Source organism: Petromyzon marinus, chromosome 3 (assembly GCF_048934315.1).
Source record: "Petromyzon marinus isolate PM22_M1 ecotype Great Lakes invasive population chromosome 3, UKy_Petmar_22M1.pri1.0, whole genome shotgun sequence".
In the NCBI taxonomy this organism is placed as follows: domain Eukaryota; kingdom Metazoa; phylum Chordata; class Hyperoartia; order Petromyzontiformes; family Petromyzontidae; genus Petromyzon; species Petromyzon marinus.
In genome coordinates this window covers 15,741,557-15,755,910 of record NC_133669.1, presented here as the reverse complement: position 1 = coordinate 15,755,910, position 14,354 = coordinate 15,741,557, and the positions used below count along the sequence as shown (strand labels likewise).

Sequence of the window (14,354 nt, the reverse complement as noted above, 5' to 3'; positions counted from 1 at the left end):
TAATATATCACTTTAATAATATATTACTTATAACACGCACAGTATTTCCTCTTTAAGATAGCGGACGACTTGTCGGCGCGAGGAACCACAGACAAGTGGGAAGGCAGCCAATGCGGTGAGATGGTGCCAATTCCCCAAGCCCTGCAATCCTCTATATTAAGGTGTTTTCGGCCAATCAATGAGCTGTTTCCACGTGGGAGGAAAAAAAAACAACTCGTGCGTGAGGGGTGGGGGGTGAATCCACTATCCTATACAGACGGAACACATTTGCACTGCTGCCTTCTAGCGAGCCAGGGTATAGCACCTCGATGCCCACAGGAAAGTGAGTTTGACAACATTTGTGCAATCCACCAACCCTCACCCCCACAGTGCTGAATTACAGGTGTGTGCCACCACCAGCCCGAATGTGTCCATGTTTCTGCATCGAGGTGTTGCAGAGCGACGTGTGTATAGATTTTTGTTCACGTGTGCGTGCAGATCCCTGTCTGGCCGTATCGTGGGTGGCGTCTGGTGGTTCTTCACACTCATCATCATCTCATCGTACACGGCCAACCTGGCTGCCTTCCTGACTGTTGAGCGCATGGTGTCGCCCATCGAGAGCGCTGATGACCTGGCCAAGCAGTCGGAGATCTCGTACGGAACCCTCGACTCTGGCTCCACTAAGGAGTTCTTCGGGGTGAGATTGGAGACCAAGAGTCGTGCTAGGATGTCATCTGCTGTGGGACAATTTTTTGACACACAAGGTGAAACGTGCGCTGCTCGCTGTCACAGTTCTGCGTGGAAATATCTTCGTCTCTGTAATGGGACAATGATGGTGCAGTTGGACTCTAATTAGCGATTAAAATAAAACATGCAAACAAATAATAAAAGAGATCCACCACCTTTCTTCTCATTCCCCTTCCACTCCACCTACGCTCCCTTTCACCAGCGCTCCAAGATTTCTGTGTACGAGACAATGTGGCACTACATGCGCGCTGCGGAGCCGTCCGTTTTTGTGAAGAAGACCGGGGAGGGGGTGGCGCGTGTGCGCAGATCTAAGGGCAAGTACGCGTACCTGCTCGAGTCCACGACCAATGAGTACATCGAGCAGCGCAAGCCGTGCGACACCATGAAGGTTGGCGGCAACCTCGACTCCAAGGGCTATGGAATCGGCACCCCGAAGCGATCGTTCCTCCGGTGAGACCTGCACTCCTGTGTCCTACAATAACCCCCCCCCCCACCTAACTCCCATTGGATTGTTTAGCAATTGCATTGTTTCAGGGTTTTGGATTTTAACATGAACAGCAGAGCAGACAAATCATTAACTATGCTTCAGTTAATCTTGCCATAATTAACGGCACACATGTTCTTGTGTTTCTGTGAAACCATTGTCTCGTTCAGCAGCCAGCACTGTCTCCCTGAACTCGGCCCATTCCTCACCCTCTTTCTAATTTAGCAGACCAATCCTTCCCTACACTCTGTTTGCCCCACCTCCCCCCCCCCAGTGTCACCATTTGAACCAATTTATTTCCCACATTCAGTTTAATTTACTTGCACACTTGTTGCAATTAACAAAGAGTCTATATTATCCTCATAGTTCTTATTTGGTTCTTTCGGTAAAGTCACGTAGAATGAGAATAAAATAATACCGAAAGAACCAAAGAAGATGAATCATTGCAGTCACGAAAGCTTTAAATCGAAATTTATCCTCATAGTTCTGTCAGTGAAATCAGGGGATGAATAAACTTCCTTCAAGAACTTCATAGGTGGCAGGGATTCACATTGTCGTGTCAGAGAATGGCCTCGGAAGGTGACATATCCACATTGCTTAAATCCATGGCACTTCAATCGCGTACTGTCACCCAACATTAGATCGAAGTCCACGGCAGGCCAAGAGTGGTTTACCGAATGTCAGTCATCGGATAGTGTATTCATTTACAATTCCACAAGGCTGGCAAAGATGAAGTGCAGCTTAAAAGAAAGTGTATGCAATGGACCTTTGTGCAGTTCTTGATGAAAAAATAGAATATCAGTTGGAAGAAGCATCAATCCTGTAGAGTTACCACGATACTAAGATACATCATACAATGTGCAATCCACGATAATGATATCCGTGTGGCTAACTGCTGTCATGTTGTCATTACCGTAGCTCATTCAATGTTTATTTCATTTCGTGAACATTTTTATTAAATTAAAATGATCAAAGTTCAGAGGAGTAATTAAAGCAAAAATAAATAGCATTTGACTATTAAATTAGTGTTTCGTAAAAAAAAGTTGGAGTAATTAATGGTGTATTGATTATATGACTGCATCATTTTCTGATAGCATGTATGTTATAAACATAGATTATAAAGTTGCAAATTATTAAAAGGTTTGTGCCAGCTTATGTTAAATGAACTGCATTTGAATAACTTTGAAGTAAACAAACACAATACAAGGAAAATATGAAATAAAATTACAAAATTAGGCAAAACGGATAACATTGTGGAATGTAATATTGTAACGCATCATGAAACATGTGGCAATCTCACTTTCCAGTGTTACATACAAGATCGAGTGAAGAGAGTTCTCTAATGCGATGGTGCAATGCTGATTGTAAGAATTTATGAAGGCCGAGTCACATTGGTATGACTCCAGCAGCACAATTAGGTTATAATTAAAGAGTTTGTATATTGCATTTGTTTAAAATACTTGGTTGATCTATTTTAAAAAAACATTACTCGCAACTGGAAAACATTCCCCAAGTCACACTTACAAATTACATTTATCCTGGTCTCTTGAGTACATGGTTCAACAGGTTAAAAAAATAAACTTGGAGAACTTGATTTGTAACCATTTTTTTTAGCATTCGGTTAAAGCTCATGGAGCAGCTTCTTCAGGAGAGAATCAGGCCAATACTCAATCCTGTGATCCTCAAGCAGCAAGCAGCAGGCAGGGATTCACAAACGGCCATAACTGCTGTGGCCAGGTGTTGACACTGACAAGCTCCGTAATAACAGGATTCCAACATAAATAATTAAAACAGCTGCAGCATTCATTGAAATTATCGCCTATTTTGATACTGTATGGCGGAAAGAAAAGTTAATAAATGATAAATGTTTAAAGCATTAACCCATCTCCTATTCGCTGGCCAAATGAGTCTTTAAAACAAGGAATGGCAATGAACTACAGACATATCTCTTATAGTGCTCAGGATACATTCTTGGTAAACGGAGTTCGCAAAGAAACAGCATTATTATCATCACGATCCATGGGCAGATAGCCCATAGGTGTCCACTGCAAATTTCATCATTTGATTCCACTTTCCACTATCTTGTGCCAATATGCTCAAGTAGTGCGCATCTTTCTGGCACCAACCTCTTCTGTCGTCAAGTCATTCTCTGTTAGGTCTTCCTCTCTTTCCGGTTCCTTCAATTTTTCCGAACAACACATTTTGAATGATCCTGTTGTTGTCCATCCTACAGATGTGTCCAAATAGTGCCTGTTTCCTTTTCATCACTTCCTGCATCAGGTATCCTGTTCTATGTACAACCTTCGATTAGCACGGTTGGCTATGTACAGTGGGAAAGAAGTTCTACAGACATACATTTGACGAAATAATGTTTTCAATTAGTGGATATTGCTGGTCATGAAATGTATCTGAAACACGTGGACTGACAAACAACGTGGAGCACAAGGTGTCTGTTAAAAAAAGTTAGTGGGCTTGGGCAGCACGCATCACTGAAAGGGATGATGACTGATGGTCGTACAGGACACGTTAATTATATTACTTACTGGCAGTGACGATTATGATATTCACGGTCATTTCAACAAAAGTAAGTTTTCGTAGCTGCTCATAATTCAAGTGTGGTTTTTAGGGTTGGATTGCACGGTAAGATCCGGAAGTACAAGGACCGCATGAGCAAAGACTTGTGCAAGAAGAAGAAAAATAAATCGAAGAGAAAGTGCGTCTTCATGTAAATTTAATTTCATCATTCACTGCAGGAATTTACCACGAGCTGAATTAGATGCCCATGATAGTGCGTGGTTCAACAGGCCACAGCCCAACCTGGAAAACCACACTTGGATTTACAATCATGTTCGTGTACAGATGAAATGTGGTGATGAAGACGATGTGTATGACAATAACCGTGTTCAGTCTGATGATTGATGATGCTCATGATGATGGCCACATCGTTCGGCCATGAGTAATGATGATGGTGATGATGATTATTATTGTCTCCCTGCCGCGCGGTGGCTCAAGGAGTGCCGTGAACCTGGCTGTGCTAAAGCTCAACGAGCAGGGCCTCCTGGACAAACTAAAGAACAAGTGGTGGTTTGATAAGGGCGAGTGCGGGAGCGGGGGCGGGGACTCAAAGGTGCGGCCTCGCCCGGCCATCGCTTCCTCGCCCCGGCCCCACTCTGACAATCGATTAATCGACTGGAGCTGCAAAGGGAGCATCGAATAATTTATGGAAGCCAATTGGTCAGCTAATCCATCACTGGTTGCATAAAATGGCTTTAAGAGCTTTAACATTTCCCTTTCAGGCAATAATCCATGGGTGGTAGTTTAGAGAAATAATTACCAGCAATCAGAGGCGGAAATGGTTACCACGGCATTTCTCTTTGTAAAAACGTAGTTGCTGTAAAATCTAAACAAAGCTGACTGCAGCTTCCCCCCCCCCCCTTCTTCGTCAATTGGGACAGCAGCTTCCAATCAGATCACAAACAAGAGGCTTCAGTTGAGTATATGAGTGGGATCTGGAAGCGAATGTATGACAGTTTGATATTATCACGTAATAATACTGTTATGGATCATGATGGGCTCTTGAGCGATTTCAGCAGATTAATGTCTGCAGATTAGTTTACAGTATGTAGACCAGTCATTGAGCAAAACGCACTCTTCAACAAAGTCTGCTTTGATTGGCTCAGAACTCTTTCACTTTATTCCGTTGCCCACCAAGTTGCTAATGATTAATGGATAATTACTGGCGATGTTTTCTGACGATTTCCTAGAACATTGCCCTTGTGGATCCACGTAGCCTTTAGTTTCCTCTGAGTCAATGCAAAGGGGAATGTTAACACTTCAGGTTTATTTTTATGAAACTGGATCCTGGTCTCAATGAGGTTGAAGAAGAACTACTCAAATCTTCTCCAGTAATCACGACCAAGCCACTACGAGGCACACATTTTGTGTTTCCGAGTCATTGGCAGCATGAAAATTGTAACAGAGAAAAATTGGTAAAATACGGGACAAGTGCCTCATAAATGGGCTTAAGGACTGGCCGATTTCAGAAACGTTAAGGTCGGTTTTCACAACACGACTCGTGTAATTTCTTCTCCCCCACCCTCCCTTGTATGGCGTTACAAGCCACACACGGAGAGGGCAGTTCCACTCGGAGTTAAAAGCAGCCACCGTGGGCGGCTTTAGATGCACAATTGGTGGTTACTCTGACCAGCTCGGTGGCTCGATTTAATCTGGTTGGGTATTAAAGAAACTCGGCTTTTATTTATTGAAACCTGAGTTGCTTTGACTCGATAACTCGATTAATTGACCTGAATGTGCTGGACTCTGCAGTTTCATGAACTCGGCTGACTGTCGATTAATCGTTCTGGGCAAGCCAAGTTGCTCGATGGATCACCCCGAGCGTGAGGGCTCGGCAGTCGATTAATCGCGGGGAGTGCTCGGATGCTCGATTAATCGGCCTGGCAATGTCAATTTGCCGCAATAATCGGCGGTGACACGGACGTCCGCTTAATTGGCATCGCGAATCAATCACTCGGTTGATTTATAGTTCACTACCATCGAATACATTTGAATCAAGGTTTGCATCAAACACAATTTAGTTATATCTTGATACACAAAACGTAATGTAATAATACTGCAATGATATTTTACAATTTTCTGTTGAGTGATAAAATATTCCCCATTTTGATCAACAGGATTAGCCCTTGCCATCGCAATATGGAATTTCGAGCACTGACTCACGGTCACTGTTATACTCGGTTCTGCTAAAACGGCGTTAACATATATAAGACTGCTGGATGGATGCTGTAATCAATGGGTCCACCACCACAGTCAATTGGCAGGACGCGTGTGATGAGGTAAAGTGTGGGTACGGCATCCTCTACGTCCGGCCCGCGGGCCGTATGAGGCCCGCAAAATAATTTGGTCTCTGGCCCTGCCAAGGCAACCGCAGGCGGGACTCGAAATTCAATAAATCTAGGAGCAAACCTGGAAAAGCAGTTGCGAGTAGCAACATCGTCAATACCAGCGAACATCATCACACGCCTCACCAAAGAGAACCAGTTCCAGCCATCGCATTAGGGGTGAGTTAATTAAATGTTTGACCAGATATAACAGGATAATTTTTTAGTTTATAATTTTGTATGGCCCGCGAATGATGTTATAAATATCCAAATGGCCCTTGGCAGAAAGAAGGTTCCCCACCCCTGCTCTACAATAGCGTATGGCAAGCATAGAAGAGGAAACCAAAGTACCCTCTCGTGGGGCTCCCTCGAAGGCCCCTTAGTGGAGGTCCTTCTGCGAGCAGTGGCATGAGCAGGCAGTTGTAGGGCTGAACCCTTCCACTTTTTTTACCTCTTTATTTTGTGCTACAATATAATTTATGTTGGGATAGTGGTGCATTGGTTCACCAACTGTGAATCGGTCCTGAATCCCTGCCCCCTTCACCATCCCGCACTGACAGGCATGGTGAAGTATGGTCAAACAGCCCATATGACCAACATGGCATGGGCACGCCTTCATCCAGCAGTGGATTGGCACAGGGCTATACATTATTTGAAATAAACATTTATCACTTATGTTTAAAGACATTGTTTTGGGGTACTTTGTCTCGGTACCTGGGCGGCACAGGACACTCTGCCACCTGTGCTTAAATGTCTTCTCAAGTGCAGTAATATTATTTAGCTGCATGAGTGGTTCTCAACCTTTTTGGTATGCCCCCCACCCAAAAAAAAATAGCCCAGCCCCCACTTTCACACTCCCCTGGAAGGGGGGGGGGCACTCACAGGTTCACAACTACTGAACTAAATTCCATCTGTGTGGACAATAACAAATGATTGTCATGTAACGGTGCCCTCGGGGAATTACAAATCCAATGGCAAGCCATGTGAGAAGGTGCACTACCTATCAATGGAAGGGACCTTAGAAACGCAGTAAAAACATCTTGCAGCTGGATTAATTTGGAGGGGGGGGGGAGTCTTTCTGCTCATAGGGGAAGTCTGGAATATTGACAAAATACAGTAATTAGGTAATGCTAAATTATCACGTTTATATTACATTTACACGTAAATAACACGAACATTCACTCCCACTTTATAATGTAATAACAAATAAATATTAACAGTTTAATATTTGTAATTTACTAGCACATAAAACTCGCTGCTGTATTGATTAAGCCAAGTAACCGTCACCATAAAGCAAAGGTGGAAGGCTGAGATTCACTGAATGTGGAGGCCTGGAAAAAAATTTCAACAGGATTGAATTTATTTCACGTATATGTAATATAAATTAAACTTTTTTTTCTTAAATTCTATAAACGTAATTTTCAACAGCTTTTACTTTTATAATATATTTGAGTGAATAGTGATGTCCAAGGAGAAGACAGTGTACCATCATCACCGCATAATGATGTGGTAGAGTGCTGTGTCCACCACCGCTCACAGCATAATTAGTGCACGAACAGAGTACTCTCTTCAAGTTTTTTTAACTAATATTTATTTATATACTGCCTTTCTGACTTTACCCTTAAATTGCAATTCAATTGAGTTTGGCTTCAAGAGGCATTTTGTGGTAGTGTCTGATGTCAAACAAGATGGTGTCCACCTACCGCTCAATGGAAATTCCAAATATAATTATTCATCTCATGATGTGACCCCATTAAAAAAGTTGGAAATTATTTCAATAAGACCTACGGTATATATTTTACACATTTATATACCTGTCAACCCATACGGTTTACCCGTATTCTTGCACAAGGAAATTGAGTTTTCAGGTCCATACGGCGTATAGCCGTTTCAATATGGGAAAAATATTTTGTCTATTTGTGTTTCTCCCTTATGATGGGACTTTGTAGGATAAACGTTGAGATGTATAAGGGCATGGGATGACCAATAAGGTCTGAATTGGTCTGTAATAAGGTAGGGACTGATAAGGGGTTGACAGGTATGCATTTATTATCCATATTATCATTGCAGTATTAGCATTATAATTACAATGCCAGCCACTAGGTCGTACCGCGAATGCGAACTTGTCACGTGATCCAGCACTGACGAACGGGCGTGATCACGTGACCGTCGATTATTCTTCGGGTTCCGCGGGGGCCACGTGCTCGACTCGTGATGACGTCGTCCCACCACGCCCCTAACTCGCCTATCATTTACCATAAAGAGTGTTCGCCAATGTGGCTCACCTGAGTCTGGTTTGTTCTCGAACTTGCGTAAAGATGCAACCCACGCCTGTGTTCTGGCCTTGTCCCATGTGACATTTACGCTTCATGAATGAGAAAAACATACTTTCAAGTCTGACGTTACCGAAGCAGCGGCACCAGTGATGTCGGTTGCATGATTCCATTCTGGTACATTACCGTGGTGACGTCACCAAATCAACTTTAAAGTCACTTTCAAGTATTTTTTCCCATTGACGAAGCATCACATTGAGAATACATAGCCAAATCCACATTTACAAAATATGATTACCAAAAATTAGGCTTATAAAGCGTAGATTTTAAGTGACACGTGCTGGGTATCGTAATAACAGTGAATGTTTTTTTTCCAATTGGTAGGTGGTTATGAATCTCAATGGTCGCCCATCCTTGTCGTAGTTTGGTCTGGGTGGCCAGTTCAGGGAGGATTTGGTGGTGGGGCTGTGACGTCATTGACACGTGCGGACCTGATGGGAATGGACATCATTCGGAGTAACACAACATAACTGCTGTTATGTTTGTTATGTCGCCCCGCCCTCCCGTGCGTCCTATTGTGTGTCTGCCTCTGTCTCTCTGTCTCCTCTCTTCAAACTTCCACTTTTCTCTCTGCCTCCCATCTCATTTTTTTAAACTTAGTCCTCTTCTTTCTCTTATCATGTTTTATTTATCTACCACTTTGTCTCCCTTGCAAACTCTCTCACCTTGGCTTATCGCTCTTTGTATATACACTATTTTCCCTCACTTTTCACTGTTTTCATTTTCACTATGCCTATCACCCCTTCTCTTCCTCCATATTTCTGCATGCTTCTCCGATCATCACTTCAACTCCCGGTTTATTTTATTTTATTAACTCTGTACCCTGTTGCCACGTGCTGTGATTTATTTTCCCCTACACACATGTCCCCCTGTTATCTTTTCTCTTGGCCCTATTTTTATTTTCTCTTTAAACCCTTTACTCCCAATCCCATTAAGTCTTCCTATCTCTGAAACACTCTTATTACTTTTTTGCATTTTCTTCTCGATCTCCTCTCTCATTTCGGCACTAACTTTCCTCCCTCTATTATATCCTCTCTCTCCTCCCTTCGCAATCATTTCCCCCTCACCCATTAATTTCCACTCCGTCTTATGTCTCTCTTCATTTCTCCACCTCTTTCCCTGTCTTTTTCTATCTTTTCCACTCTTGTATGTTCGGTCTCCAAAATCTCTCCCTCTTTTCGTTTCCTTTCCTTTCTTACCCTTTATATTTTATGTCACTTCTCTATTACTCTCCCTCCATATTCCACTCTTTTTCACTATCCTACATCTCCCACTCTGATGTCATTCCTCCCAATCTGTCCCTCCATACATTCTATTATCTCATCTCACCCTCCCTTTCCTTTACTCTCTCGCCGCATTCTCTTGTTCCACTTCTCTCCCTCTCTCTTTGTCTGCGTCACGTCCCGTCCTCTTGGTTGTTCTCTCTGTCTCTGCTTTCCTGACACCACCTGCCCACCTAAATCCTGGTGACTGGGGCTCAACAACATCGGGCTCGATCTGCCCTCCTCCCACACTCGTCCTGTGCGCCACTCGACCCCCAGAACCCGGGTAAACCTAGCGGTGCTCAAACTGAGCGAGCTAGGGACGCTAGACAAACTCAAAAACAAGTGGTGGTACGATAAGGGAGAGTGCGGTGCCAAGGACGCCCAGAGCAAGGTGAGTGTTGTGACCCCATGGCACCACTGGGCTTGAGGCGCATCTCAAGGGGTGGCCAGGTGGCTTTGGTGGGGGAGAGCTCTGATAGTGACAGGACCATAGGGGGAAAAGGGGCATTCTGCCTCCAGACACGTTTTGGCCATGGTAGAGTGGGTTTTCATGTAACCGTGTGATTAACATTAGAGACTTGTTGCTCCAACCTAGCCAATCACTCTTTTTACTTCTGCAAATCAGAGACCAGGTCAATATCCCAGCTAATCTGATGCAGATCACTCTTTTTCCATCCAATTAGATACCAGGTTATTGAAATAAGTAGGTGGTCCGAACCCAGACAGTCTCCATTCAAGTCTCAATGTTGATTTTAAAGCTAAGTATTTTGGAGCCGAGTCTTAAGACATTACTCCTGAAAGCTGGTCTCCTGGATGCAAAGATGAAGATGCTGATCTTCAGACCAGGTGTCTTGGAACCATTCCCCAAGACACTGATTTTGAACTTCCTGAGATGAGTTTAGAGACACTGATCTCGAGACTTGGGCTCCTGGAGCCAATTCTTGAAATAATGACTTGGAAAAAGCAGTTTTGTGGATTCATGACGTGCTGGATGTGTGTCTTAAGCTGATTATAGTATTTGCCAGTCTACTGTACCAGTAGCCTTGGTTCAAATACGGGCAGCCACCAGAGTTTAAACCTAGTTACCTTTGTCTATCAAGATTGATGGTCAGCCTGCAAAATCATCTAATTTTACTCATTGGATTTTACATTTTACTTGACTTTGTGCAGCATAGAGGGCTGAAATTGCAAACGTGGAATGGTAGCCTATCCTACATACAGTATATAAATTGTTCACAAAGATCATTGGGAAAAGAGTAATGAAAACAATTAGAGATCGACCATACACTGGAGCGAGCAGAGTGGGAAAGGTTTCCCACCATCGAGCAAACACACATACTGTGAATCAGATAAGTGAAAAGACGAATTAAATTCAATTATCTTCGAGCCTTGCATTTTTAGGCTAGGAAAGGGCATTCTAAATTGATGAGAGTCAAAAGCTTAAGTCAATCACCGAGGCCTGAATAAAAGATATTTTAAAATCATAAAAACTATGAGTACATGAATAGCGTACCAACATACATACTAAGAGTTGGACAAGGCTACATGCTTTCAAAAAAGTTATTCACCGTGACAGAATGTATTTGCTGAAAACTGTATTGGAGAGTCGATGCATCGCTGTGAATGGAGAAAACATTAACAATGATAGTTGTTGACGACAGCCATTGTTATGTTCGATGAGAATAGACTACAGGAAATGTTATAATAATGTAATAAAGGAGGCTGCAAAATAAATCAGTGGAGATCTGTCATGGGGACACAACTTGAAAAGAGAAAATTGTTGCGTACCTAGGACAGTCATTTTAGGTGAATTGGTATCCAAATTATTAAATTAATAGGCAGAATTAAATCTGACCTTGAAAAATAACATCCCAATGTACCTCAGGAATTGTTATTTTTTTAATCCGTGCGGACTATACATGTACGATTCAGAATCATGTTCATTCATTGCAAAAATAAAGAAGAGTTCAAAAATAACCATGGGGACAAGCCTGCTTTAATTTACATTGAGATATGGAAAGAGTAATGGGTGTGTTATAGAACATACATTATGAAATAATGATACAGAGAACCTTCTAAAACAAAACAATTGCAGGTTGATGACATGATTTAAACTGTTAGGAAGATTAAATGGGCATGGCTGGCAGGAATGATGGACCATGCTCAAGAATAATGATGGATAATGATTCGGTAGTGGATTGACAATGGCTTTTTGGTGATGTGGTGTGTGAGTCGCCATCAACAACAGTGTGCAAGAGCACTGTCTCACAGTTGCGATTATTTGAGGCAGTTGAGGCACTCGTTGATTGAGAGTTGAGGGCACAGCAGATTGGTTCAGTGGTTTTATTCGGGGTTTTACCATTTGGTGACGCATACGATGCTGCCCAAAGAGTCAATGGATCAGGTGTTTTTCCACCACATGACTGTGATCCTAAATTGCACAATTGGGATGAATTTGTAAATCATATAATGCAATTTGAGTAATGACACAGATGAGCACAGTTCATGAATCCCGGTTTTGCAAAATAGACAGTATGGGCTCTCACCCAGTCAAAGAACCACAGGATTGAGTGACGTTGGTTTGTATTTCTGTCTGTGTATAGCTTGTGTTGTGACACAAGGCAGGAACAATTAAATCTGGCTCAACAGTGATTCAGCCACAACAGACTTTAAAGCATATTTATTGAACTGTACATGTAGTTTTTCCATAACTTAGGCATAGTTTTAAGCTCATCTTTTTGATGAACCCCTTAAGCTGGAATGAAAAAGTGTAACCTCATCTTGTGTAATCCTGTTGCATTTTCCAATATTGTTCAATTCTCCACAGAAAGCATTGTGCCTCGGTGTAAACTCTGTTGCTTGTATTACATAACACACACTATTCTGGCCAATTACTTTGTCCAAATGCCACCCTCAGATTCCCATAATCCATTAAAATTGTGGATTACTTGATGATTGTGCTGCTATTCATATTTTGTGATAACAGACGCCAGGAATATCTTCCTGCTAATGTTATTATGCCCTTTGACCAAATGAGCCTGAATACAACCAATATAGGAAAGTAAACAGACCCGAGCCTGTGACAGGTTGTCTTAGTTGGCAGCAGGGCTCTGTGTACAGCAAGGTCCAGCTAAATCCATTATTATAAATCTACTTTCTATACTCCCACGTGTATGCTTTACCACCATCAACATACACTGAGCATCGTGATAAAGTATAGTCAAACAACACTATATGGGGAAGCCCTCATGCATGTTATCTGGTCTGCATTTGGCAAGAAGTTTATGACTTGTACAAACATTGTAAATAATCACACAAAAAGCGTTCAATGTTTAGTGACCTATGAAGGGCAGTTCATCTTGGATCACATCGACAATGACTGCCCAATGGAAACCATGAATGGTGGGTTGCATTTGGCAATCAACTCCTTATACGCTGCATCGTGAATAGCATGATAAGATTAACTGTCAGCTGGCCAGAGTCAGGCTATAATGGGACGTGTGTATGTCACAGATAAGCATTTTAATGTAACATGCAACTGTGCTGTTGGCAACAAGCAACAACGTTTACAGATGCATATGTGAAGCAGGCGTGTTTGTGCAACATTTGGAGAGTCAACAGCATTGCTTGTGACAGGTGCACTTTAAATTCACCTCGAGAATTCTACGGAGATTCCTTGTGTCACCACATTTAAGCGAGCTTGAATTGCATGCTGAGTTAGAGAGGAAATGGGGTTTTAAAGCATTGAATTCACCCCTGTTTATCTCTTGTTTCCACCCTTTTATTTGTCCATCTGTCTAAGTGTCTCCTGCATGTGCTGTTATATTTACACACATCATCTGGCCCGTGTGTGTCTCTAATTCTGGTGTCCACCTGATCATCTACTCATTGTGTGACCCATTATTTGTTCTATCCCATCCTTGTCCACTTGTCCATTTGGTGTCTCGTGTGTCATCCCTATTTGGCCACCAATGGAATCCGCATTATGTGATGTCTGTGTCACACACATATTCTGTCATGCCTGTGTCCACCCTATCTGTGTACCTCCATGGTTCTCTGTATGGCTCCACTTTTCCACCATTTTCAATTCCGTGTCATCCCCTGTGTCCACCACTCGCGTATCGCCTTATCGTGTCCACTCCCACCGTGCATCACTTGGTCGGCCCCGTGTTTCGTCCCATATTATCGTTCCCGTTCGTGCGCCCATCGGCATGCCACACCATGCATGTCGCGAGCAGGACAAGACCAGCGCCCTGAGCCTGAGTAACGTGGCCGGCGTCTTCTACATTCTCGTCGGGGGCCTTGGCCTTGCCATGCTCGTGGCGCTCGTGGAGTTCTGCTGCAAATCCCGCGCCGAGGCCCGCAGATACCAGGTCCCCCTCCCTCACTCATTCATTCACACATCGATATAATAATTCTGTTGCTCATTCACTCAATTGAAACCCACGTCGGGGCCTGCAAGTCGCAGGCCTATCAAGTCATTCATTTTGTGCACATTCCTTATCTTGTTAATTTACAGTGAAACCTCTTGGCACCGGACTAATTGGGGAAGCCTCTCTGGTTATAGGGGATGTCCAGCGTACTGAAAATGATTTAATACTTGCAAAATGACGTTATTTAAGTAACATTTACACATAATTAAAACCCA

The 14,354-nt window shown here is 42.9% G+C and overlaps 1 protein-coding gene across 7 annotated transcripts in view; it reads left to right on the top strand.

Moving 5' to 3' along the window:
• LOC116955148 (glutamate receptor 4-like) overlaps positions 1-14,354 on the top strand; it is an 80,821-nt gene that overhangs the window by 53,976 nt on the left and 12,491 nt on the right. For 5 of the 7 annotated variants that reach the window (XM_076074901.1, XM_032976175.2, XM_032976160.2 and 2 more), the window contains exons 13-16: positions 478-676; positions 929-1,176; positions 9,983-10,097; positions 13,945-14,079. In XM_076074901.1, coding sequence (XP_075931016.1) covers positions 478-676; positions 929-1,176; positions 9,983-10,097; positions 13,945-14,079 — 697 coding nt within the window. Of the gene's footprint in view, positions 1-477; positions 677-928; positions 1,177-4,222; positions 4,338-9,982; positions 14,080-14,354 lie in introns of those variants that run through there. The other 2 variants (XM_032976168.2, XM_076074909.1) reach the window with 2 other exon arrangements.